General features: G+C 35.6%; 1 protein-coding gene across 6 annotated transcripts in view; it reads right to left on the bottom strand.

Moving 5' to 3' along the window:
- Positions 1–25,645, bottom strand: part of faf (ubiquitin carboxyl-terminal hydrolase-like faf) — a 607,647-nt gene that overhangs the window by 154,106 nt on the left and 427,896 nt on the right. For all 6 annotated transcript variants that reach the window (XM_069845718.1, XM_069845714.1, XM_069845717.1 and 3 more), the window contains 5 exons: positions 10,517–10,634; positions 10,178–10,310; positions 9,623–9,801; positions 7,583–7,779; positions 5,585–5,712 (listed from right to left, as the gene is read on the bottom strand). In XM_069845718.1, the coding sequence (XP_069701819.1) occupies positions 5,585–5,712; positions 7,583–7,779; positions 9,623–9,801; positions 10,178–10,310; positions 10,517–10,634 (755 nt within the window). The remainder of the gene's footprint in view (positions 1–5,584; positions 5,713–7,582; positions 7,780–9,622; positions 9,802–10,177; positions 10,311–10,516; positions 10,635–25,645) is intronic.

The following is a 25,645-nucleotide window of genomic DNA, read 5'->3' as shown; positions in this document are numbered from 1 at the left end:
GGCTAGTGTTAGATTTTGAAATAATGTCAAAATATTGCAGTACTTGTGAAAAGACAGAAAAAAAAATGGATGTTGCAAGTGACGAATATAAACAGTGGTATCAAAGTCACAAAGATGCTGGTGTTTGTGAGAAAAATTTTGATGGATCTTCAAATGCCATGGAGATGAAAGCTGCAGAAATTCTCTGGACCCGGTCCATTAGGTTGTGTAATATGAGGTACACAACCTTATTGTCTGACGGGGATGCAAAAACACACCATCACCTTCAGCAGCTTCAAGTTTATGGTGAAGGCATTGACATTAGAAAAGAAGAATGTGTGAACCACGTTGCTAAGAGAGTAGGTAAAGGTCTACAGAATATTGTTAGGGAATGGAGAGGGACAGATTCCTCAATCGGAGGCAAAAAAAGGGAAGTCTGACTGCAGAAATGATACCTCGACTGCAAAATTACTACAGAAAGGCCATTATTGATAATATCCCCGATGTAAACAAGATGAAGAAAGCCATCTATGCAACACTTGACCATGCAATGTCCACGGATGACAAGCCCCTGCATTCAAGATGCCCTAGTGGTGAAAAGTCATGGTGCTTCTTCAACCGGGCCATTGCGAAGCAAGAAGCTGTTCCGAAGCATGACTTGAAAACCATGAAGACAGTGTTGCGACCTGATGTTGTGGCTAAAATCATGCCAGTGTACTGTAGACTAGCTAGTGATGAACTTCTTAGCAAGTGCACTGCAGGAAAAACTCAAAATGTGAATGAAAGTGTTCATAGTGTGATATGGCGGAAGTGCCCAAAAGAAATTTTTGTATCAAAAAAAAAACTTGAAGTGGCTGTTACTTCTGCTGTGACTGAATTTAACATGGGTTGTACAGCAAACATTTCCATGAGAGATTTAGTGTCAACAGTGAAATTATCTCCTGCAGCATACAAAATTGGCAATAGGAGAGACAAGCGTCGACTGCAGCAAGCAGCTACTTCAACCAGTGAGAACTTCAAAACAAGCAGGAAGAAGCTACGTTTGTCAAAAAGTGTCACTGAAAGTAGGAAAAAGCAGCAGGAGGGGTCAACATATCAGGCAGGAGGGTTTTAAGCAATTTCCATAATGTGTAAGTACTCAAACATAGTGTTGTACTTTAAAACTTGATTTTCTCCCTTTTAAATTTTATTACATTTTAACATGTTCAAATTGCTCCATATGATGCATTTCTTAACCAATAGTGATGAAATTTTTACCACAAGCCCACATTACCTAAAGGAAAAAGAACTGTCACATGGATTTTTAAAATATTTATTATTTGCCAAGATATAAATTGATTAAGATGCATGAAATTAATTTTTTTCTTTAAATTGGCACTCACCCAGTTTTGAATTTTTTTCTCAGTAACTAAGAAGTGCTAACTAAAAATCATGTGATAGATGTTTTATTATTGTTAGAGGAACTGTTCTATATTTTTTTTAAATTCATAATGTTAAGCGTTCATCATGCAGCATTTTTTAAATATTAATTAGTATTAATTGGTAAATAATTAATTTCTTCAAAACTAATTAAGATACATTGATGAAATTTATAGGGATGTTTTAAATACATATCAGCACTCTGTGGTAAAAATTTCAGTCCATTAGCATCACAAATGCATAATTTGAATATTTCACTTGTTCATTCCCTTAAAGCACACATGACCTTGAACTACTAGCAGTGTTTGAGGGTATTCGACACTTCAGACAAATGTTAAGAGGGGCGAGAGTTTTGGATTTGAAAGGATCACAAATCTCTTAATTAAGCGTTCTTTGAATAAGTTGACAAAGCATCCCATCGTCAAATTCCGTGGCTGGATTACATATTGCAGTTCACCACTGATATCCGTCAGATGTTCGGTAGCGGCAATCTAGTCGCTGATGCTCTCTCCCATATCGCGATTAGTGCAATTCAGTTACCAGCAATAATCAGTGTAAGAGATTTGGAAGAAAAACAAAATAAAGACACCGAGCTACAGAATTTGTTGCAGCCAATACAGGACTTAACATCTGATGCATTCGAGTCGATGGCTTGCAAAATAGTGTTCTGTGATGTATCCACTGGAACAGTGCAGCCTTACATTCCACATTCCTTGTTAATAAACGTGTTTTTGATCAGATACATTACTTGTCACATTCGAGTATAAGGATGACCAGTAAAGACATCTGTTGAAAGCAGGTTTGGTCACATATTAAGGAAGATATTGGGTCTTGGGTACGAATCTTCCTTCTTTGTCAACTTAGGTAAACTTAACCAACATGTTAAAACAAGAGATATATATTTCCCTATATCAAGCGAGTATTTCCAGCATGTACACTCAACAGCAAAAAGAATGGGCTGACTCTTGGTCGATAGAAATGCTAAGTTCTATTGTGCGGTTCACTTGTGTAAACGTAATGCACTGCAAGGCATTGCTGTGGTGTCTCTTCATTGAAAGTCGTCCGTCTATAATGTAGTAAACCTTAGGAGCTGTGTGTGGCCTAGTGGTAAGATGTCTGACATCTGTACCAGAGGTTTTGAGTTCGCCTCCTGGTACAGTAAAATTATTATTATATTTGTATTTTAATTAATTTATTAGTTTAAATGTGAAATGGCATTTGTTAACAAACTTCGTTATGCCTGCCTTGTAAAAATATTATTGCCCATCACCTGTGGCCTATTAATAGGCGAGACCTGGCCTGTATAAACAAAAATACTTGTTTCACATCTTAAAAAATCGGACGCATATCAAACACAAATAAACAATTAAATTAACAAAAACAAACAATTTGTTAATATATTAATTAAAAAAGGCCTGTGGTGGGGACTAGTATCTCGTCCACAAACCACCTGCATCAACAATTGCCGTCATTCTGCACGGCATGGAGTCCACAAGGTCTAAATTCTTGGCCACCTCCTCCCACACATCTAGAACTCTGTCCCACAATTCCTCAGGTGTCCGAACAGGTGATTGTTCTGCCCAATTAGAGTGTAGGATCCTTTTGACTGCAGCAAATTTTGAATCGGATTTATATCTGGTGAATTTGGAGGCCAGTCAACTGAGTCGACATCACGCCTCCTCGTAAACCATCTTTGAATCCGGTTGGCGGTGTGTAACGGATGATTATCCTGCTGGAAGAAAAGTGTTCCTTCTGGATATTGTTTTCGGGAGGAAGGGATCATTACATTTGCCAAAATGTGTTCGTAGACTTCTGCCGTAAACCGACCGTGGATGCATTCCAGAAGTCCTGCCCATCGCATGACATCCACCTCAAACATGTGACCCTCACGCAACCTGACTGTTAAGTCATCTCACAAAGCGTTCATCATATCGATGGCCATCCATACGATAAACTTGGGCAGGACTATCGTTGCTACTGGAGACAATTACCTCATTGGAGAAAATGACATTTCTCCAATCGAAGTCCTGTCGGAGAGTAGCATACGCAGAATAACCTATGCGAACCAGGGCAATGAGTTATTGTCTCTGTGCCATCTTCAAAGCGTAATGACGAGACAAAACATTTTATTAACAGATAGGAGTATTGCTTGAAAGAGAGAGGGAGGTTTATTATTTATTAGAGTTTGGGCATATTCTAAGAGATATCGCCACATAATTGTAGCTTTGAGAGACATATATGATGGCAAATTTGTAATTAAAAAAAAAAAAAGAAGATTGTGGGAGATTCGAATCTTGAGCTACTACTATCAACTTGTTCAATAGACCAATGTGTAACGACTTATGCTACTGTGACTGTTAATATCATTTTGGCATAATACGTGGTGTTCCTGTTCATATTCACTTTGGTTGATTTTGTATTTATGAATTTTATTATATTTCACTCTTCAGAGGCCCTGATGTATCTAGAATCAACCCTACATTCGATTTTATAACATATTTTAGACTCTTAAACAAAATACAGCAAATTTAAATGGTTTAATTATGTGTTACCTGGTGAACTATGGCTTTGACGAGACGAGCATGTGCAATGTTATGTGTCTGGAACTTAAGAAATTGTCGCCGGCTCATTCTTTTTGTCGTTAAGTGTACACTTGGACAATTAAGTGTACACTTAGACAATGTTGGAACCACTATGGCCTGTTAATGTTTTTCGAAGTGCCCTCACTATGATAGATTGTTATATCTGTTGGCCCAAACCAATTCCTTTAAAGGAAGTTACTGCTGACACCATAGCATCTACTTTTTTCAGAAGGTGGGTATCCAGATTTCGAAGCCCCAAGACGATCATTATAAATCAAGGACCTGAATTTGAAGCTCAATTTTTCACTGCACTGACACGCCTCGTGGGTTGCATGCAACAAGGCTGATCTCCTGCCTAGCATCCACAAACAAACGGGATCATAGAAAGATGGCATCACTCACTGAAGGCAGTGCCGATATGTTATGATAATGACGGCTGGCCTGGCATCCTTGACACTGTGCTTCTAGGATTTTGAACAACAATTAAAGAAGACCTCCAGTGTTCTGTAGCCAAGTTAGTATATGGCAAGACATTGCAAGTGGAGGGTTAGTTTTCGGCAACCTGTACACTCCTGCACCTCAAATCTTCGTCGAAAAATTCAGAAGATACATGCAGTGGTTGCGACCAACACAACTGTCCACTACAGGAGAGCAAGTGTTTAGTGTTTTCATTCATAAACATTTGTATACTTGTTCACATGTCCTCCTGCAGAACCACACAATGCGCAAACCACTGGAAGCACCTATGAACAGCTCTTTAAAAGTTATAGCCAGATCCATTGACAGAGTATTCACGATCATTATTAAAGAAAAAAAAAGTGAATGTATCATCCAAAGGCTGAAACCAGCTTACTAAGCAAACTGGGATTAGAAAGCTCTACAACAACTAGTTCTGAATCCTGCCTTTACATCAGATGAGTCACAACCTAGTTTTTACACAACATTAACTACAAGAACTTATGAAAGAAATAAAGCATTTTAATTTCAGTGATCTATTTTAGCAGGTCACTTGGGAGGAGTAATGTAGCAGCCTTCACCGTCTCACTTGGTGGCCTTGGTCACAGCCTTGACTACAAATGCATGTTTGTTAGTTTTGTTGTAGTTACAAAGTCTGATTTGAAGTTGTATTCTCATTGTTAATGTTTTCATAAAATCTCTATAAGGTTCTCAATGCTAGTGACATCTATCAGCTGTCCATAGAGTCGGGGCAAATAACAAATTAAAGGCTCTGTCATTTTGGGGGAGAAATTCTCGTATAACCTTTGACTTGTTCCATATATTAAAGCAACAATACTGATGTAAGATCTATGGAATATAATAAATGAAATGTAGTTCTAGTAAAGAACCTAATGTTTCTGAAATCAAATGTCATGCTGTATAGCAGGGATGTCAAAGTGCCTGTATTACGTGCTCATACTACAAGCAATACAAATCCAACAAGGTTCACTTTTCAGCAAGATGAAGTACCAATCATCGCTCTTAAGAAAATATTGTGCGGGTTCTTGAGAGCATCCCTGCTGTATAGTAATGTTGTCTCTTTTTTGTGTAAACCAAAACAAAACTAATTTTAGCATGAGCCCTTCACGAAATATTTAAATACTTACTTGGAGCATCAAGCATGGGTGTTATGCAAGGGCCATCCTGGAGTGAGAAATGTGCTAGGAATACAATGATCTTCATAAACGCAGATCTGACTTCTGTGCTTGGACAACTCAACAGGTACTCACAGAATCTGTAATGAGATGTAAACTATACGTAATTTTGTAACTATTAAAGCATGTTAATTCTCTTTTTTCATTAGTTTGGAAGTCAACTTATGTCTAAGGCTTTTCAAAATCTGTTTAAAGTTTAGTCAATTTAAATCGTCATTGATTTTACCAATATACCACGACCACCACCTTACTGCCATTGCCTCCTTTATTAGTGTCTGTACTTCTAATGTCTTGCTCATTCAAAATACATAATCATCTGATTGTATTTACTGTATTTTGCATATAAAGATTCATGTTCGACAATATTTTACTAAAGGTGACAATGTTAAAATGTTCCCACACAAAACAATGGTATGCAAATGGCTCCCACTATGCCGAGAGATTTTCCTACTCCAATGCACGAAAAGTGTCAGGGGTTGAGCTCTGGCATTTAATGTTGCGTGAAAGTTATCGGGTTCAAAACCTGTTAGAATCCTGCCTTTGGTCAGAGTATTAGTCCACTGTCAACGTCTTGGCTTATGTATGTGATGATATTATTAATTTCTGATCCTACAGAATTCTTTGCTGTGGTTATTATTTATTAATAACAGAGAAAAATTCGCTCCGGTACTGAGGATTGAACACAGAACCCCCAATTCTATGCACTGGGCACTATACCACTGAGCTACACTGAGGCTCAATCCACAGCACCGAATCGAATTCTTCTCCTTTGGTTATGTCCTTTATGGCCTACTCCATATAGGAACACACACACGTGAGTGACTTGGGTGGCCGGGAACCAACAGTTATGTACTGTTAAGACGAATAAATTTATGCAATGATATTATTAATTTTTGATTCTACAAAACTCTCTGTTGGTACATAGTTGCTGGTTCCCGGCTGCCCAAGTCACTCATAAGAGTTTCCTTCTATATGATGACATAATTATGTCGAACATGGAGTAGGCCATAAAGGGAATAACTAAAGGAGAGGAATTCGATCCAGTGCTGTGGACTGAGCCTCAGCATAGCTCAGTGGTAGAGCGCCCAGTGCGTAGAACTGGGGGTCTTGGATTCGATTCCGAGCATCGGAGCGAATTCTCCTCTGTTATTAATAAATCTTGGCTTATGTTTTCCCAGACAGAATCCAGTGCTGTTGCTAATCTCATGTCACAGAGTCCCATAATGTATCTGTGTAGTGTAGCACGAGATAAATTCAAAATGTGCAGGAGTAAAAACTGTCGGCAGTCGACAGATAAATATTGCACATACTTTCCTCTATTCATTCTCAGTAAATTTAGAACATTTTGTAATAAATGTTCTTTCTTAGAAGTTAAACTAAAACAATAAAAGTGATTACAAGTTTAAAACATATTAAGCTGTTTACATTATATTTCTAATGTTTGTAATTGTTATAATCAATAACTACTAATTCAAGTTAAAAAAAAAAAAAAACTGATGTTATGGTCGTTGTATACAACAGTAAATATGCAGTTGCAACATTGTATGACAGTCACAATTTTAAATCTTAATTCTGCATATGGCAAGGATATTTGATCATCAATATGGTTGTCTTAGATGAGAAATTAAGTATCATGATAGTCCCACACAATGGTAATCTCACGAGCACTTTTTGTATATGCTCTTTGTGACTTTTCAAGCAATATAATGCTAAGAAAAAAGAATATGGGACTTTCCTCCTATGGAAGATACGTGCTAAGGAAAAAGGAGGTTCAACTGAAATAAAGATGAGAAGAAAATTAAAATGATGCAAGGGAAAGGATTGGATGAGTGTAACGAAAATTAAATATAAGATTGAAAAGGATGTGCAGTAAACACTCATTTTCGTAGCTATATGCATATTATAAAATATAACCATTCACTTAAGAAATTAAAAAAATTGTTTTCTAACCTGTGTGGATGTTGAAACAGAACATTATGTGCAAACCATGCCCTGACTGCACGCGAGCTACGCAAATGGTGGCAGAGAACATCATACCACTCAGTTGCCGTACCACGAAGTGTCTTCTTGGTGTGGAATCCCGTATGGAAGAGAAACCTTGAAGCTAGCTGGACACTTAACATTGCCAGTTCCTCGAATTCTGGTGTCTGAAAGAAATTATCTTTTTTTTTATGACGACGAACTGATCTTTATAAAAACTTTATATTTAAATATGACTTTTTTATCTTGCAGTAGACGATAAAATATTTCCAACAACATGAGAAGAGTACAACATAAACCAAAAATTATGAAATTGTCAAAGTATTCGATGATTATCAGACTTCTTTTCTAACTCCGTGCATATTGGTGTGTAGCTATTTGCATCTCTGCCTGCCCCCCCCCCTTTTTTTTTTTTTTTTTTTTTTTTGGCTATTATATAGAGTAGAGTCCCGATTATCTGGACTATATGAGTTGAGGTCAATACAGATAAGCAAAAATCCGGATAATACGGAGAGTGAGAGCACTGTATGGTTTTTGATCCTGTAATCTTGAAGGGACAAAAGTCGGGCTCAATAATGTAGAAAGAAATTACACACATGTACATAATAAAAACGACTTTTTATTTATAATACAGTACAGTATATAATTAACTTAAAAAATTTTGTTATGGTTCAGTACTGTATATACGTACACTACTGTAATTAAAAAAAACATTCTAAATAACATGGAAGGCCGAAAAATCTAAGTATGGATATCAGAACTCTACTGTATCTTAGTAAGTAATACAGTCATCAGAGACACCTCTTAAGAATTTCTTATTTGAAATAAAATCTTGTGGACATGGTCATAACTAGGGCCAGGATTTATATGCACGAACATGCAAAATCCAATTTTTGTACGGTTTACTATCTCTTCAAAAAACAAAATGTGAATGATGTATCAGGTAGGCATACATTATTTATTTTTATTTGACATTAAGGTCCAATATGTATCGTACACTTTATTTCTTTGCTTACCCTACTTTTTCTGATTGCAGAACACAACTAACAACTTTTCCAGATTTCTGTTCTTATATTTTGTTATCTATAAGGATATTTTTGAATGATGAAAATGATCGTTCAACATCACGTGAGGTTACTGGACAAAATTTTAATGCACACATTTGTTTGTAAGATCCAAGTTCAAGCAATCCACACTTTCTTGGCACAAGACCTTCTTCACTTTGAGCATAGTGCTATAATGATGGTTTTTATAGCACCATGCCTAGTTTTATCTTGACTGCCTCACCAATGGGCCCTTATGCATGGGAAAGGTATTAGGAATTGTACTACTGTACTAATTTTGCAGGGGACATCACATATAAGTGAAAAATAAGAAAGGTGAATAGGAGGTGTTAGAGAATGCTTCTTGTTGTGCAGTAGTTCACTGGAACTAAAGCAGGGATGGTTGTTTTGGTTTTTTCACATCTATCCTTAATATGCACGAAATTTCCAGCCATCAAGTACAGTCAACCAAAAAATATTGTGTGCTAATATCCAAACAATCCAGAAACTTATTATTATTTTTTACAAATATGGAAGGCCGAAAAATCGAAGTATGAGGGTTTATGCAACAAAATCTGAAAATATGCCACTTTATATGCACAATGGTCTATATGCAGGTATGCCTGAAATATGCATAAATATGCATGATTAACTTTGCATATTCGACTTGCATACGAATCCTGGCCCTAGTCATAATTCAAGATGACACAAGGTATAATTTTCTCGTTTCCTCCAATGGTGATAATGGTAATTGAATTATGAAGGAACGATGAATTATGGCACCAGAAATGGAATTTACCCGTGAAAATCTACACCAATAATATCTTCGTTACAACAGATTCCTCTAATACTTTGACAGGACTTGAATCTAGATCTCTAGCATGGAAAGTTAATATTCTAGCAATTCAGCTAGTACACCAATACCTAAACTTACTTGGAATTAATATGCAAAATCAAGTTAACTTACGAGCTTTTCATTACTGTGTTGTCGATTTACAGGAGGACTATTACATGATACCAGCTTCCTTATGAACTGAAAATACTCAGCTGAGAATTGATTTCTGTTGTGCATGAACTTAATGTTCTGTTTTCGAACACTTCTCTCAATTGCAGGTGGCATTTTCATTATGCCTAACTTTGTGTCAGCTGAAAAAAAAAAAAAGAATAAAAGGAAATACAAGTTGCTGAAACTCAAGACTAATATGTCACTGATTTGCTTTTTATAACTGGATTTTAAGTTTCAATCGTGAATTATGTGTAAGAAGTATGTACGAAAAATGAGAAAAAGAAGGGAGATGAAGACTAGGACAGAACAAGAATAAAAAATGGTTTCTAATTTTACTTCTTTTAGAATAAAATTGTAATTTCAAATTCTATGTTCTTGAAGCCATGTAATAATTATTTCTCACAGGTATTAATTTACTGCTACCAAGTTCATGCTATTAAGCATATTAATTTTGATTAGTAATCAAAGCAATGAAACTATCATCTGCTGAATTTCACTTTTATAGACGACACTTACATAGAGACAATTCATTCAGACTCTTCATCAGAGCATTCTCCTCCACATCTAGCCTCGTATAGAACAGCATATATGCATTCCACCATCTTTTCTGACGTCTATAGCTCATTCTTTTCAGCATATGGTCGAACACCTGTAATATGCAAGTATGTTAGGTTCCAATGTGAGCTTCTTTTGATGCTAATGGTAGTTTTTATTACTGTATTTTTTTTAACTACAAAGGTTATTCACAGACAAGATGATGTGGCAACAATGAAATGAGAATGGTGGGAAATATACAGTATTCAAAAAAACTTTCCTTAAGGTTATTTAAATGTTTTATGCACTGGCTTGGCTCACCTCGCCCATGTAGTCTCCACCAAAGCACTGTGTTTTCATTTCTTCCTCATCATCCATTTTACATTCACTCACTTCTCCATCATCAAATTTGTACCATTTTGAACTACCGTCACTGTGCCTGAAACAAAGACACATATGCCTCAAATACAAATGTCCTTCAACAAAAATTACAAGCATTATGACTTAGACAACTCACTGGGTACGAATCGTGTTGTTAGCTTTTTCAAATATTAATACTTTGTTTGAGTAAATATGATATAATCTAAAGTCCCATTTACACAGCAATAATAAACTGTGAGAGTTGCTGTGTCATGATAGTAGTTACCTTTTTACTTTCATTGTGTAAATGGAAAATTGTTTTGATAGTTACTACCATGAGAGTTTCTTGGACTATCACGGCCCACACACCGTGCAAACATAAACACTCACTAGGCACTTTCATGATAGCTGATAGTTGTTTGCAGTGTAGTTTCTGAGCATATTCTGGTTATCAATGTCGCAATTTGACATTCTTACATTTTTGGCTACTACCACAAGTACCAGTCTTTTTGGGAAAAGACATACATGGACTACAAGATTAGACAAAGGAGGGATGCTATTCAAGAAAAACTTCTTTTGGCCTTTGATATAGCCTACCTAACAGAAAGAAACTGCGGACTAAAATACAAAGTATAAGTTCTATGTATAATCGGAAAATTGCCCAAGTAAAAGAAAATATACATTTTATATTTATTTTCATTTTCTACTATATTAAACAAGGGTTGAATTTTATGTTGAGGTAATAGATAGTTAAAAGCAGAAACTTTATAATAATAATAATAATAATAATAATAATAATAATAATAATAATAATATATTATTTATTCTCATTTTTCTGGCACATTCCAGTTTTTCAGGCCTGCCTTAAATCTTACAGTTCTACATTTCAGTGTCTTGATTTACACTAATCTTCTAATATCATCTCATAATAAACAACTAATCAGTAGGCTTGTCATAATGAAGAAACACAAAACTACGATATGAACGACACATCAATTCAAACGACAACAGGAAATATAGGAATTTCTAAGAAAAATTCAGTATTTAATATGGATATAAATGTCGTTTATTTACTATAGATATTACATAAGTATCAGTTATTTACTTAATAGTCATAGGGTTGGACATGTCAGTAATACACTTTATAATTTATCTTAGGCATCACCTTATTTGGGATGGGCATTACATTATTACCATTTAATTTGGTAGCAGACATAAAATTGCTAGATTTGTTCTAGGGAAAAAAGTAAGGAAGATGTATGGGAACTTTTCCGGGATTTAGTAGCACATATTTGATTGTTTATTGTTTAAGGTGTAAGGGCATTCATTATCGCTCTTAACAAGAAACTAGATCTATTATTTTTAATAAATTTCTGTAAATAGTGCAAACACTGATAGCATTACAAAAATAAAACTCTGCATATAGGCCAAAGACTCCATGTTGAAAATAATTATATTGCAGGGAGGGAGGGGGGACGTAAATAACTCTCAAATTACGATGTAGTTTAATGCAAAAAAAACCTAAGAATACAGGAAAAACGTACATTGTAGCAACCTAGGCAGACCATTCAAGTCTGTGTCTCATCACCACATTACCACTCATACTTCTCAGAACTATGAAAAGAAAAAGGAACTTCGTTTTTGAATAACCTTGTGACATTCATTGCAATTTACATTTTTCACATTACACGGTATCTGCAAAATTAAATTTACTGACTTAACACTAAGAGCACCAGAGTTATTGTCTACCTACAAGGATCTAACCAGTCATTTTGACGCATGCAGGTTTATTGGGTTTTCTTTCCAAATATTTAAGACTTTCGAATAGGAATGTTTGTTTAGATAATTTTTAACTATTGCAACTTGAAAATTATCTGATACAAAAATACTTCGACTATATTAATGAGTGAATTAATAATAAAATCACAAAACTCTAACAAGGGAAGTACCCCAGTTCGAACAGCTGAAACCGACTGGAGACGAGTTTAAAATATTATGTTGTACCTGTTCGAATATCTATCAATGCCATTCATCTGCAAAACTATGTGTGCGGTCGCTAGCACCATCTGAAAGTTAGCGTACTAGCTTCACTGCATCGTAGCTGTACAGACAGTACGAGTGAGACCATTACGGTGTTCGGTAGTGAAGTGCATGTACTAACAGCAGACATGAGTAGGCTGATGCCAATTAATCCTGTGAACATTGTTTACCTGCTGTGCAAAAGGTACGTCGAACTTACATACCGGATAATGAGGATGTAATTGGAGTGAGGATGAGCCGTTTGCATGCATGTTACGTGACATTATACTGCAAAAATACTACTGGGAATTATCAGAAGCAGATACTGACATACTGGATAGGAATAGTGATTGTGAGACTAACGGTGGAGAAGAAACAGCACATGGGTATGAGAGTTCCAACAGTTGTGGAATGTCCTCTCCAGCAAATAAAGGAACTGCAAGTCAAAGTGAATACTTACTTTCACTCCCAAAAATATCACGACCTAATGTGCTACAGTGTCCTGATGACCTAATATTGGACAATATTTATGAGGATTATTTTAATCACGGTTACAATTCTTACAGGAAACTAATGAACCGTTATAACTGCATTCGTTTGAAATCCAACTACATGGTAATTTTGGATTATGTAGCACGCAAAATGCAAGACCCAGGCTACTTCATGGGGAAACAAAACATCAAAACTGAAGGCTGTACAAGAGTCTATAAGAGCACAGTTTGACAGAGCCAAAGACTATGATCAGTAGTCCATTATTGACATATTCAAGTGTGGGCTCTGGAAGCTGCCAGAGCAGTTGCTCTGGACAATTTTCAAGCTTCTTTACATTTTGTCTGTGGCTTCAAAGAAGAATATAACATTTCGTCCAGGCATTTCATTACGTTCACGGCCCACAAAGAGATTGAAGAAGACCATATTATTAGGCACAAAGCAGAATAATTTGTGATAGATGTGAACATGTTCATTAAAGACAAAAACATAGTTAAGGAACACATGTGGAATAGTGAACAGAGCCAATTTTAATGAACTATCGTCTTCTTCAACACTATCACAGAGAGGTGAAAAATCAACAGCTGGTGTGATACAGTATTTTCATAGCTCCACACAAAGTTACACAATAGATGTGGTTGGGTCCATGGATCATAGATTAGTGAAAAAGCTTTACATTTGCAGGAAACACAAGGGATATTTGGTCCACAGTTAGCAAAGAAACTAGTAGCAATTTGACCACGGAACATCCATGTTGAAGCAAGTAAAAGTGGAAAAATGACCAAGGAGCACATGAAAAGCTTTTTACATTCAGTCCTCAGTGAACATGTTTGTGAGAAAGATCTACTACTTTGTGATTCCTGGACACAAAGATTACAGCCTGATAGAAGAATGTTTTCCCAACAAGAATACTACGTTACAAATACTGCCACCAAAGACAATCAAACATGCCAATCTCCAGATGTATATTTTTTTAGACGATACAAATTGCATTTCAGACTTATAGATTTTGTACACTTGCAAATTGACAAACTGCAGGTCACGTTACATGATCGACATTTCATCATCCGCCTTAACTCTATCATCTATAAACCAACTCTTTGCACCGAGGTACTAATCTATGTTAACATTTCGTGACGAAGGTTTGGTTTACAAAGTTGATATTCCTGTTGCATCATTTGATAGTGTGATCATTGTGGCTTTTGATATTGACTATTGTAGTGTAGATACACCAAAGACAATGTAGTATGTTACATGTTGCCTTGTCAAGTGTCTATAATACTGTTCCATTCCATTGTGTTTTAATCACTTCATTGAAACTCCACATTTGCACTCTGACGAATAAGGGAAGAACGTACCACAACACAGCATATTCTAGTTAGAGAAATACAGACAGGTACGCACTGCATATATATATATATATATATATATCTGTGTGTGTGTATGTATATATACACTCGTATATTATTTAAAGCAAATGTCATGTAGCTTTTTGCCACATAATACCTCATTTATATCTTTTGTGGATCTGCTTGCCATAACTTTCTGTTACACGGTGTTGATTCTTCAGCGATTTATGCTTCTCTAGTCATTGGATTTGTTATCCTTCAAACATTGATTGTACACAATTACGGAGTTTTACAGATAAATAACCTTGATGAGTGGTAGAATAGGCACAGCTCCGTATTTTAAACGCATTTATACTCGGTTTTAGCCGTTCGAGCTGGGGTACTTCCCTTGTAAGAATAAAAAATCTGTTACACATTATACATTGTGTATATCACTATAATTCATTTCATATTACAGTTAAATCTCTCCTTATGGACACACCCAAGATATGGACACTCCTCATATACGGACAGAGTTTTATGTCCCAACTGAAATAATATAGAAATAATGATAAATTAAACTCTCGTTTACAGACACGGACAACTGTTTCACAGTCCTAAAGCTTGCTTTACCTCCTGACTGCGGACAGTACTTGGATTTCAAGACCTAATGTGTTACAATAATGCAAAATTTAGGTTTGAGAACTGTACAGAAATTCCTTAACATGAAACATAACATAAGGCTCTTGTAGGCTACCACTAGCCCAGTCGGCTACCCCTTGTTAGCTGGAAGCGGGTGGATAAACAAAGTCATAAAATTTAGCCTGTCTGATGGGTCCCAGGTTTCTGCGATCATGAAATTGTATTCGACACATGATGGGGTTAGTAGGATTATTCTCTTCACTTCAATCAGTTGTTCTGTTTCGAGAGACATGGCACCTGAACGTAAAGATTAAGTTGAAAACTGTACATTACAATACTGCATAACTGTAGACCTAGAATAAAACTGCATGGCACAGTATTGTATTTTCTTTTTTTTTCACTTTTATCTACTGTAGTTCAGAGTTGCAAAGAATTTACTGTAGTACTATACTGTATTTAGAATTAAACTGCAGTAATACATTTCATTTAAAGCGTGAAGGGATATATAATGAATATTATAAATTTACTATTAGATTGGGGAGCCTCCCTCCCAATAAAGGACACCTCCCAGATGCAGACAGATTGTTACGTCCCTTTGATGTCCATAAATGAGAGGTTTCTTTTGCAGCTTATTTTCTTGAACTATTGTTAAAAATACATGCACACATTAAAATAAACTTTCCTTTACTGCAATGCAAACAACAAACATTTCTCATAATCCCTAAAAATATGGTATACTACAGCAGTCAAAAACATATGTCAACTGTCATAAAAATATATTTTTTATTCAACTGTTCATATTTTTGTTCGAAATAATGCAAACTTAGTGTTAGAAATGCATGTGAGTGGAAAAGTTACAAAAATAATTAATTTATGTAACAGGAAATATTATGTTTTATTTAACGACGCTCGCAACTGCAGAGGTTATATCAGCGTCGCCGGATGTGCCGGAATTTTGTCCTGCAGGAGTTCTTTTACATACCAGTAAATCTACTGACATGAGCCTGTCGCATTTAAGCACACTTAAATACCATCGACCTGGCCCGGGATCGAACCCGCAACCTTGGGCATAGAAGGTCAGCGCTATACCAACTTGCCAACCAGGGCGACTATGTAACAGGGGTTTGCTATTGTCTTATTTACACATTATATAATATAATATACTAGCTGAAAGCACCCTACCAAGGTACTTAGAATACTCTACAGGTAAGCCATTCCAGGGGTATGCGCTGTCATTTGTCAGCGGCCCGTGATGTCATCAGGCAGACGATTCTACCGCGATTTTAAACATTCTCTTGCATTATATAGCATTTGTAAATATTGTTTATCATGTGTCTTCCTCTAACAAGCTTTAAAGAAATATTTTGGTACTCAGAGTGTACTTTTTAATAATTGAGGTATCGTGGTCAAGAGCAAAACATAAAATAATGACAATATTACAACAGATGAAATAGTATATTAGTCTGTCTGCCTTACAATAAACGTTAGTTACGCATGTTTATGGTCTGCACTAAATAAACATTATGAATGCTTACAATTTTAATATGTTGCTAAAGAAAGATTAGACTAAGGAAATAAAACAATTATAACTTAGAACTTGCGTTATGATTTTGGCGTGGGAAATCTAATCAATGGCTGCTGAAGTAGTTAAATCCAGTGTAGGTTTTTTGGTACATTATTCTTAATTACTTCCCATTTATATTTTTTGTTAAAATGCCTGATGCGGATGAAAGTCCTTGTCCCTACATAAAAGGCAATGATTGTCCAATGGATTTCGGGACTCTTCGATTGTATATTAGATAGTGTTTCCATCACCTGTTGCATTTGCAAAAATGTCTGTGGAAAGACCCAAAAATAACTTCGAACTCCATTACAGCAGTCAACCATTCCAGTGATGGAGAAGTGAGACCTCTTTTAGAAATTACAGTGATCCATTCTTGTTCAGTGGACAGTTTCGCATCAGATTGGCATTTTTATATTACAGTTTCCAAAAACTGTCAATTGTTTTGCATTTGAAGGCGATATAGCCTGGCCTCATATGCATTCTTCTGACCTGCTTGGTGACAAGTATTTGCCTTCGAAACTGTTTATACTCTGCCCTTATATTTTGCTCTTGAACTGTTGAAATTAAAAATTAATATAATTAATATGAGTGTAACACATTGTACGTACATTACGTATTTCGTAAATATAATACACAATGTAACTTTTAAATTTCTTTATAAAATAGTTACAGGAATTACACGTTTAGATTAAATCAGTTTTCAATTGACAGGAGTTTAGTTAACAGAGATTTTATTGTATTAATAAAACACTGCCACCAGCATAGCTCAGGCAGTAGCTTGTTTACCTACTAATTTGGGGCTGCACTTTGGCATGGGTTCGATTCCTGATGATTACATGTTTGGGGTCTTCCAAGGTTTTCCTCAAATATAAGACGAATGCCGGGTAACATATAGCAAATCCTCTGTCTCATCTCGTCACATTCTCTCTCTCTCTCTCTCTCTCTCTCACAAATTCCACATATGCCAAGTAGCAGTTCTAGCAGTTGATGCAGCATAGTTAAATAACCAACTAAAGAAATAATTATTTCCTTACCTCCCACATTTTTGGTACTTGCTACAGAAGCCTCAGATTAATCTCCATGCAAATCAGGTATTTTTTTAAGAAGGAACAGCATTTGATTTCAATACTTTCTGTATCGGCAGACTCAGTAGTTAATTAATAATAATAATAATAATAATAATTTATTGCTAGGACAAAGCTACAAATTGGTTTTTTTATAAAAGAAAATCACTGTGTTTATATACATATGTATTTTTTTTAAGTTAATACTTGTATACCAGAATGTATTTTCGTGTTTGTGATTATATTCATACAGACATGGAAGTCAGTATAAAGGCATGGATATCTGAGGAAAATTAAGATGTTCTGTTGGAATATTTGTGCACAGTGTATCTGCAATAGTATGAATGCAGTACACTAACAAATGCATTCAAATGATATTGCATTTGATGTCAGTAGTACAGTATATGACAAGACATCAACTATTCAGGTGGTAGAGGGTGGAACGTGGTATAAAGGCAGTCAGCTCTGTGTGGTGTTGGGTGTGTGTACTTGACTCTACTGCAGTTAGTAAACAGACACTATTGTGACAATGCCACGCAGAAAACAGTTATGTGATGAAGAAGCAAAAATCGATCCCTACAAAAACATGGTATTCTCTAATTGTCAAATCGTCAAGAAGTTGAATCACTCTAGTTCAGTGGTTGATAATTTTGTTAGACTGGGCGCACACTATGGAAAGAGCGGAAAATATGGGCAAAGTAGAAAAATATCTGAGGCATCGAAACTGTTACTTTTGTGCAAAGCAAGGGTCACAAATCGTTATTCTTCTCAACTTGTTGATTTACAGTTGCCAATAACTGCCAGATGTGTACGACAAATTTTGTCAAATGACAAACACCATGCATTCAAGAAAGGACTTCATAAACCAGCTCTAACACCCAAACATAAACAAGCTAGATTGGCATTTGCTGAAAAACATACATCATGGATTTTAAAATGGGATAAAGTGATCTTCAGTGATGAGAAGTTTAATTTAGATGGACTGGATGGATTTCAATATTATTGGCATGATCTGAGAACAGATCAGCAGGTAAGAATGAGCAGAAACTTTTGTGGAAGAAGTATTATGATTTGGGCAGCCTTCTGCACTAAAGGTAAATCACGCACTGCTTGGCTGAACACTAGAATGAACTCTAACATGTACACTGAGATGCTAGAGACAAAAATGATTAGAATGTATGAGGACCTAGGGGAAGAAAATCTAATTTTTCACCAAGATAATGCATCTGTGCATTCTACTGCTACAACCAAAAAGTGGTTTGAAGAAAAAGATATCGATGTCTTGCTCTGACCTGCACATAGCCTAGATTTGATCCTGTGGATAGGGTGACCAGACATCCTCTTTTGTCCGGGGTCCAGGTGGATTTAAAAAAAAATCAAGAAATGTCCTCCTTTTCGTAACTTGTATGCCTGATATTTTGAAATTATCTGATTTCACGTCTTTTTCAAGTAATTGCTTGTAGGTGACAGCAGCATCGACGAAATATACTCTTTCCCAACGATCAAAACTCTCTTTGCTTACGAAGTAATATTAAATTCATATTTTGTGCAGTCTTTTTATGTATTTTGAGAGTAATTTATATTTCCCTTGGCTTTAATATATAGTTAACTGTGAAATCATTTTATATTATTCAGTTTTATCATAAGTATGCCGTAATAAAATAGATATTGACATAATTTTAAGTATAATATAGGCCTAAGCCTGAATCTAAATATATATTTTCTGTCCTCTTTAATAATTATAGTTCCCTTGACTTTCATATGTAAAATTATTATTATTATTATTATTATTATTATTAAGTTTTACCATAATTATTTTGTAATATTAACATACTTTTAAGTATGATCTAAGCCCAAATCTGTACAATAAAAAAATTAAAATTATGGTTTATTTAACGACTCTCACAACTGCAGAGGTTATATCAGCGTTGCAGGTGTGTCAGAATTTTGTCCCTCAGGAATTCTTTTACATGCCAGTAAATCTGACATGAGCCTGTCGCATTTAAACACACATGCCATCAACCTGGGCCAGGATCAAACCCACAATCTCGAGCACAAAAGGCCAGTGCTATACCGACTATGCTACCCAAGCCGACTGTACTGTAAATATTTTGTAAGAAAATATATATTGATGTAATTTATAGCATAATATAGGCCTAAGCCTAAATCTAAGTACATATTTTCTGTCCTCTTTTTTCGAATAATGCTCTTTTCTATCGTTGTGAATCTGGTCACCCTACCAGTGGAAAACCTTTGGAGAATACTTGCAAGGAGTATTTATCGCAATGGAAGACAATTTGAAGCTCTATGTGAGCTGAAAAGAGTGATACGAGAAGAGTGGGCGACAATTTCAATGCAAGAACTACAAACCCTAACAAAAACAATGCCTAAGAGACTTTTTGAGGTAATTAAGAAGAACGGAGATTCGACAAAGTACTAACAATGCAATAACAAAACAGGACAGAGAGTGCCTTTATACCAATTTCCATCCAGAAAATGCAAATGCCTTATTTTGTTACTCGTGTTATGAAAGAAACTAACTGTCATGATTTTTGTATGTCTTATATCTACTACTTTCATAATAAATTAAATACATATATGTTTAAGACATTGTACCTATTACTTTCCGTAGTAAACACAATGCCTTTATAGTGATTTCCACTACTGTATGTATTCAAGCTCTCTTTTTTTTAATTTTTTTTATTATTATTACTTTTAAGTTAATACTTGTATGTGCTTTGATCCTGGTTGAGTGGAAGATAAGGCCTGATGGCCTTAACTCTGCCAGGGAAAATAAGACTATTATTAATATTATTATTATTATTATTATGAGACAAAATGAAATTGCCATAAGAACTGAACGCGGAACTACTAGCTGGACTTCCATAAACCAAGGTGTTAGACAAGGGTGTGGTCTTTCCCCTCTGTTGTTTATCATATATATGAACCATATTTTACACATTTGGAGGCAAAGTCATCACGCTGGAATTCAAATTAATCGAAACACAATTCTCGATACACTAATGTTTGCCAACGATCAGGTTATTATCGCTCAAACAGAGGATGCTTTACAAAGAGCCATTTATAATTTGCAAATAACCGCCTCAGATTTCAATATGGAAATCTCAAAAGAGTAAACAAAAGTCATGGCATTTTCGGGAGAGAATCCAATTCCAAGTAAGATCATGATAAATAATACTTTAATTGAACGTGTTAATTCCTTTAACTATTTAGGTTATAACCTCTCTTACATCACTGATGAAGATATGTCGAACAAAATATCTAAATTTATAAAAATCACTGGCGTTATTAACACCGTCTTCAAATCATCCCATGTTCAGAAACATACAAGGCTAAAGGTATATAAAACACTAGCTCGACCAGTCCTCACCTACGGTAGTGAGGCATGGACAATCAGAAAAGCTGATGACAGCTGAAATGAGGTTCATGAGACGAACAGCGGGATGCTCTTTGCTGGAACACCGTAAAAATGTGGACATATTGCAGGAACTAAAAATGGATCCTATAGTTAATTTTGTTCAACAATATCGACTTCAGTGGAAAAAACATGTCGAAAGGATGGATCGCACTAGATGGCCTAAACAGATTCTTACTTATGTACCAAGAGGAAAGAGGAAATTGAGAAGACCACGAAAGCGCTGGCATGAGACCGTAACAGATCCTGTAGGGTCTAATACGTGCCGGATATGATGATGATGATGATGATTATTATTATTATTATTAATATTAATATTACTCTAGCACCCTCAGAAAGAGTACACATACTGGTGCTCAGGTGGCATTCCACAAAATTTTAAGACTAGTATTTTATTAATTAACAAAATAAAAAGTAAAAAGAAAAATAAAGGAAGCACAGATATAATCCAATGCTTGAAAAATTATATATTATTTTTTTCCTAAAAAATTGAAGCGTCGGCTGGAACAACGTTATAAGTTAGATTTGGTAAAATTTACAGGAGCTGCAAAAAATGTGTACACGTACAACGTTGTTGTTATAGGGTAGCAAACTTTTGAGTGGACAAATTTCACATACTGCATTGATGGACAGTTGCAAGCCAAGGAATATAGCAAGGTAACATGACATACAACATTATTAAATGGAAACACACTGAATGAAAATTTTGTAACTTACAACGTTGTTCCAGCTGACGCTTCAATTATTGATTTTTTTTTTTTTTTTAATAAGGAGCATATTGAATGTTTGGAAATTTAGCTATTATACTGTTATAGAGTCTTGGACCGAAGTTGCTACTGTGATTATAAGCTACAATCGTGGTACATTTAGATACTGTCAAGCATTATTTTATGTTGAATAATTTTGAATAATTTCCAGGGAAAAATTGTTCCGGGGCTGGGTATCGAACCCGGGACCTTTGGTTAAACGTACCAACGCTCTCCCACTGAGCTACCCAGGAACTCTACCCAACACCGATCCAATTTTTCCTCTATATCCATAGACCTCAAAGTGGGCTGACAACCGTCAAGCAACCAACATTTGAGTGCACACTAACTCTGTGTGACTTTAAATTGTGGTTTTCTGTTATATACAGTGACGTGTATTATGCAAATTAAACTTTCAGGAATAACTCCCTGTAAAGTTAATTTGAATAATTTCGAGGGAAAAATTGTTCCGGGGCTGGGTATCGAACCCGGGACCTTTGGTTAAATGTACCAACGCTCTCCCACTGAGCTACCCAGGAACTCTACCCAACACCAATCCAATTTTTCCTCTATATCCACAGACCTCAAAGTGGGCTGACAACCATCAAGCAACCAACATTTGAGTGCACACTAACTCTGTGTGACTTTAAATTGTGGTTTTCTGTTACGTACAGTGACGTGTATTATGCAAATTAAGCTTTCACTGTAAAGTTAATTTGAATAATTTCGAGGGAAAAATTGTTCTGGGGCCGGGTAATACACGTCACTGTACGTAACAGAAAATCACAATTTAAAGTCACACAGAGTTAGTGTGCACTCAAATGTTGGTTGCTTGACGGTTGTCAGCCCACTTTGAGGTCTGTGGATATAGAGGAAAAATTGGATTGATGTCGGGTAGAGTTCCCGGATAGCTCAGTGGGAGAACGTTGGTACGTTTAACCAAAGGTCCCGGGTTCGATACCCGGCCCCGGAACAATTTTTCCCTCGAAATTATTCAAATTAACTTTACAGGGAGTTATTCCTGAAAGCTTAATTTGCATTATTTTATGTTGTCTGATCTTTTAGTTTTATATTTATGTGAATACAAATTAAATATATTTTGTTTTTATTTACGAAATTCAATTAAACATTGTTATATATCTTATGGATATCAAATACTTTAAGTTCAGAAATAACAGTTCTGAGGGATAATCAAGAGGCTTACATCCATCCATCCATCCATCCAGCCAATGGCTAATTGGCTCAAGTTCGAGCTTTGGCCTCCCTGATTTTCTGCCTCCAGTCATTTCTATTTTGTGCGGCAAGCCTCCAGTTGTGACACCTAAGCAGGTTTGCAGCATCTTCCTTAATACCATCCTCCCATCTTTTCTTCGGCCTTCCAATTCGCCTACTCCCCATAAAACTTGCTGTAAGCACTTTTTTTGGTACTCGATCTATTGTATATGACCAGAACATTCTAGTTTCTTTAATTTAATAAAAGTAACAAGGTCAGATTCATTATATTTGTCGTACAATTCCTTATTATATCGTATCCTCCACTGGCCATTAACCTTTATCAGTTCATATATTTTCCTAAGTACTTTCTTTTCAAAGTTACTTAAGGCTGTTTCTGATCTTTTAGTGAGGCTCCACGTCTCACTACCATGTTCAAACGGTTCTTATTAAAACCTTGTACAACCTTATTTTAGTTGCCGAGTGTATATTATTGCTCTTCATTATTTCGTGTAGTGGGTAGTAGGCTTTATTGGCTAGTTTCAATCTCCTTTGTACTTCTATATGTTGATCATTGTTGTCTGTGATACATGATCGAAGATACTTAAAACTTTTCACAATGTTAAAACCTAAATCTTTAATACTGTTAAGTTGGTGTTATGTCATTGATTTAACACCTGTCTGTATAACTTGTGTTTTCTGATTAAACAAGAGGCTTATCAAGACATATTTCTATTATTCGTTCCTCTAGCAGTGTTATTGGCATGAGGGAGGTACTAAATGCGCAACTCCATCTTATAATATCATATTGTAATATACCTTCTCTTAATGTGAGGTAAATCAGTCGTAAGTATGGATAGTCAAGTAATTTCGTAGGATAACAAAATAGTGAAACATTATTCTTAGTCTAATGCAAAGAACGTAACCCAACGTAAGTGTTGGTTGATTTTATTATTTTGAGATACTTAACCTGAGTGGATTCGAAGAACAATAACTTATATTAGACGAATGAATTTTTAAATACAAGAGCGAATTAGATTTCATACCAACAGATGTTAACGCAAATGGTACAACCGTAGTTTCAGTACAATTTAAGACAAGTACTGTACATTGGAATCAAACCAATTTTAATCAATTTGATGTCATTATTTGCATTAAGGTAGGTATCATATCCAATTGTACCTGCAAAAAGAACAACAAATGATGTGCGCATACGAAAATATTATCTCACTATTGAATTTTTCTTTAATTAATTGTTCAAATCCCGCATAATCTTCTGGAAGGAAATGTTCTGAACATACGAGTATTCTTACATTATTTACATTTTATCTGGTCTACCCATTTGCATCAAGATACCCACTTATGTTGAAGTATCCCATTTTTTTTTGGAAATCGATGGTAAACTATGTCCTGAGTTTTGCAAGCAACATTACTGCACTGAGCAACAGGACAATTAGATCGATTTTTAATCATTTCCGTTAGTAAGTAGTTAAAATACCAATAATTGGTCGAACAATAAGCATGTAATTAAATATTTTCACCAACGAAGTAATAAATACACCATAGAACACACTGCTAACTGCGCACAAACTCAATATAACCTTAAGACTTTAAAGTACGTGATAACTGCAGTATCTGCCCAATGACGTCACAACAACCGACCCTAGCTTACCGACAATTGTGTGGGAAGCTGGAATACACCCACCTGGCACCCAACATTGCCCCGATTTTCCTTTTTGCTTTTATTTTTAATTAAACTAATTCTCATTCTTTTCGGAATAACGAATTGTCTTTACTAAGCTTTCCTCCTCCATAAAGATGTATCTTTACAAGGCACCATTTACATGAATTAACTTCTTAGCCAAATGCCTACCAAGGTTAACTTAATTTGAAACAGCTGTAGATCAGGCACCAAAAAGAAAACATTTCGTCATGTGCCTTAAGTTCAACTGTTTTTAATTTGTACACTACCAGTCAAAAGTTTTCGATCAGCTATGAAAACAACTATATACAGCAGAACCTTATTATCCATAGCAATGAAGGGGAAGGGAGGAACGTTTAATCGAAAAAGACAGATAATCCGTTTTGCTTGTTCTAACATTACTTTTATGTTCGTTTAAAGAAGTCTGTCACTTTTATCTGGACTTAACTACCAGCAATATTTTATCTCCATTCTACTTCTTTGAAGTAAACAACGTCCGGAAATGAAGTGTCATCTCCTTGCTCCGAAAACTTCATGTCATGAGGTTCTGCACTGACTCAAGTGCAGTTTGTAGTGGAACACGCAATTAAGGCACTATATGAGTTGCCTAGAATCAAACTGCACTTTCTACAAATTATTAAATATGGCTTTAAGTCACAGTCTAGTATATACAGTCATGAAGCTTAAGTTTATGAGGGTAAAAGAAACAATAGACTGTGCAGGTACTATTTCGCATTGTCTGTAATGAGGTGATAATAGCGATCCTAGTGGTTAACAACTATCTATGGATGCATATTTACTTCATATTGAGCTTCGTGACTGCATATACTAGACTGTGATTAAGTTATGTTTCAGTGCAGAATTCTGCAGGGAATGTGATAAACTGCT

This window comes from Periplaneta americana, chromosome 14 (genome assembly GCF_040183065.1).
Source record: "Periplaneta americana isolate PAMFEO1 chromosome 14, P.americana_PAMFEO1_priV1, whole genome shotgun sequence".
NCBI lineage: Eukaryota > Metazoa > Arthropoda > Insecta > Blattodea > Blattidae > Periplaneta > Periplaneta americana.
This window is presented reverse-complemented; position numbering and strand designations above follow the sequence as displayed.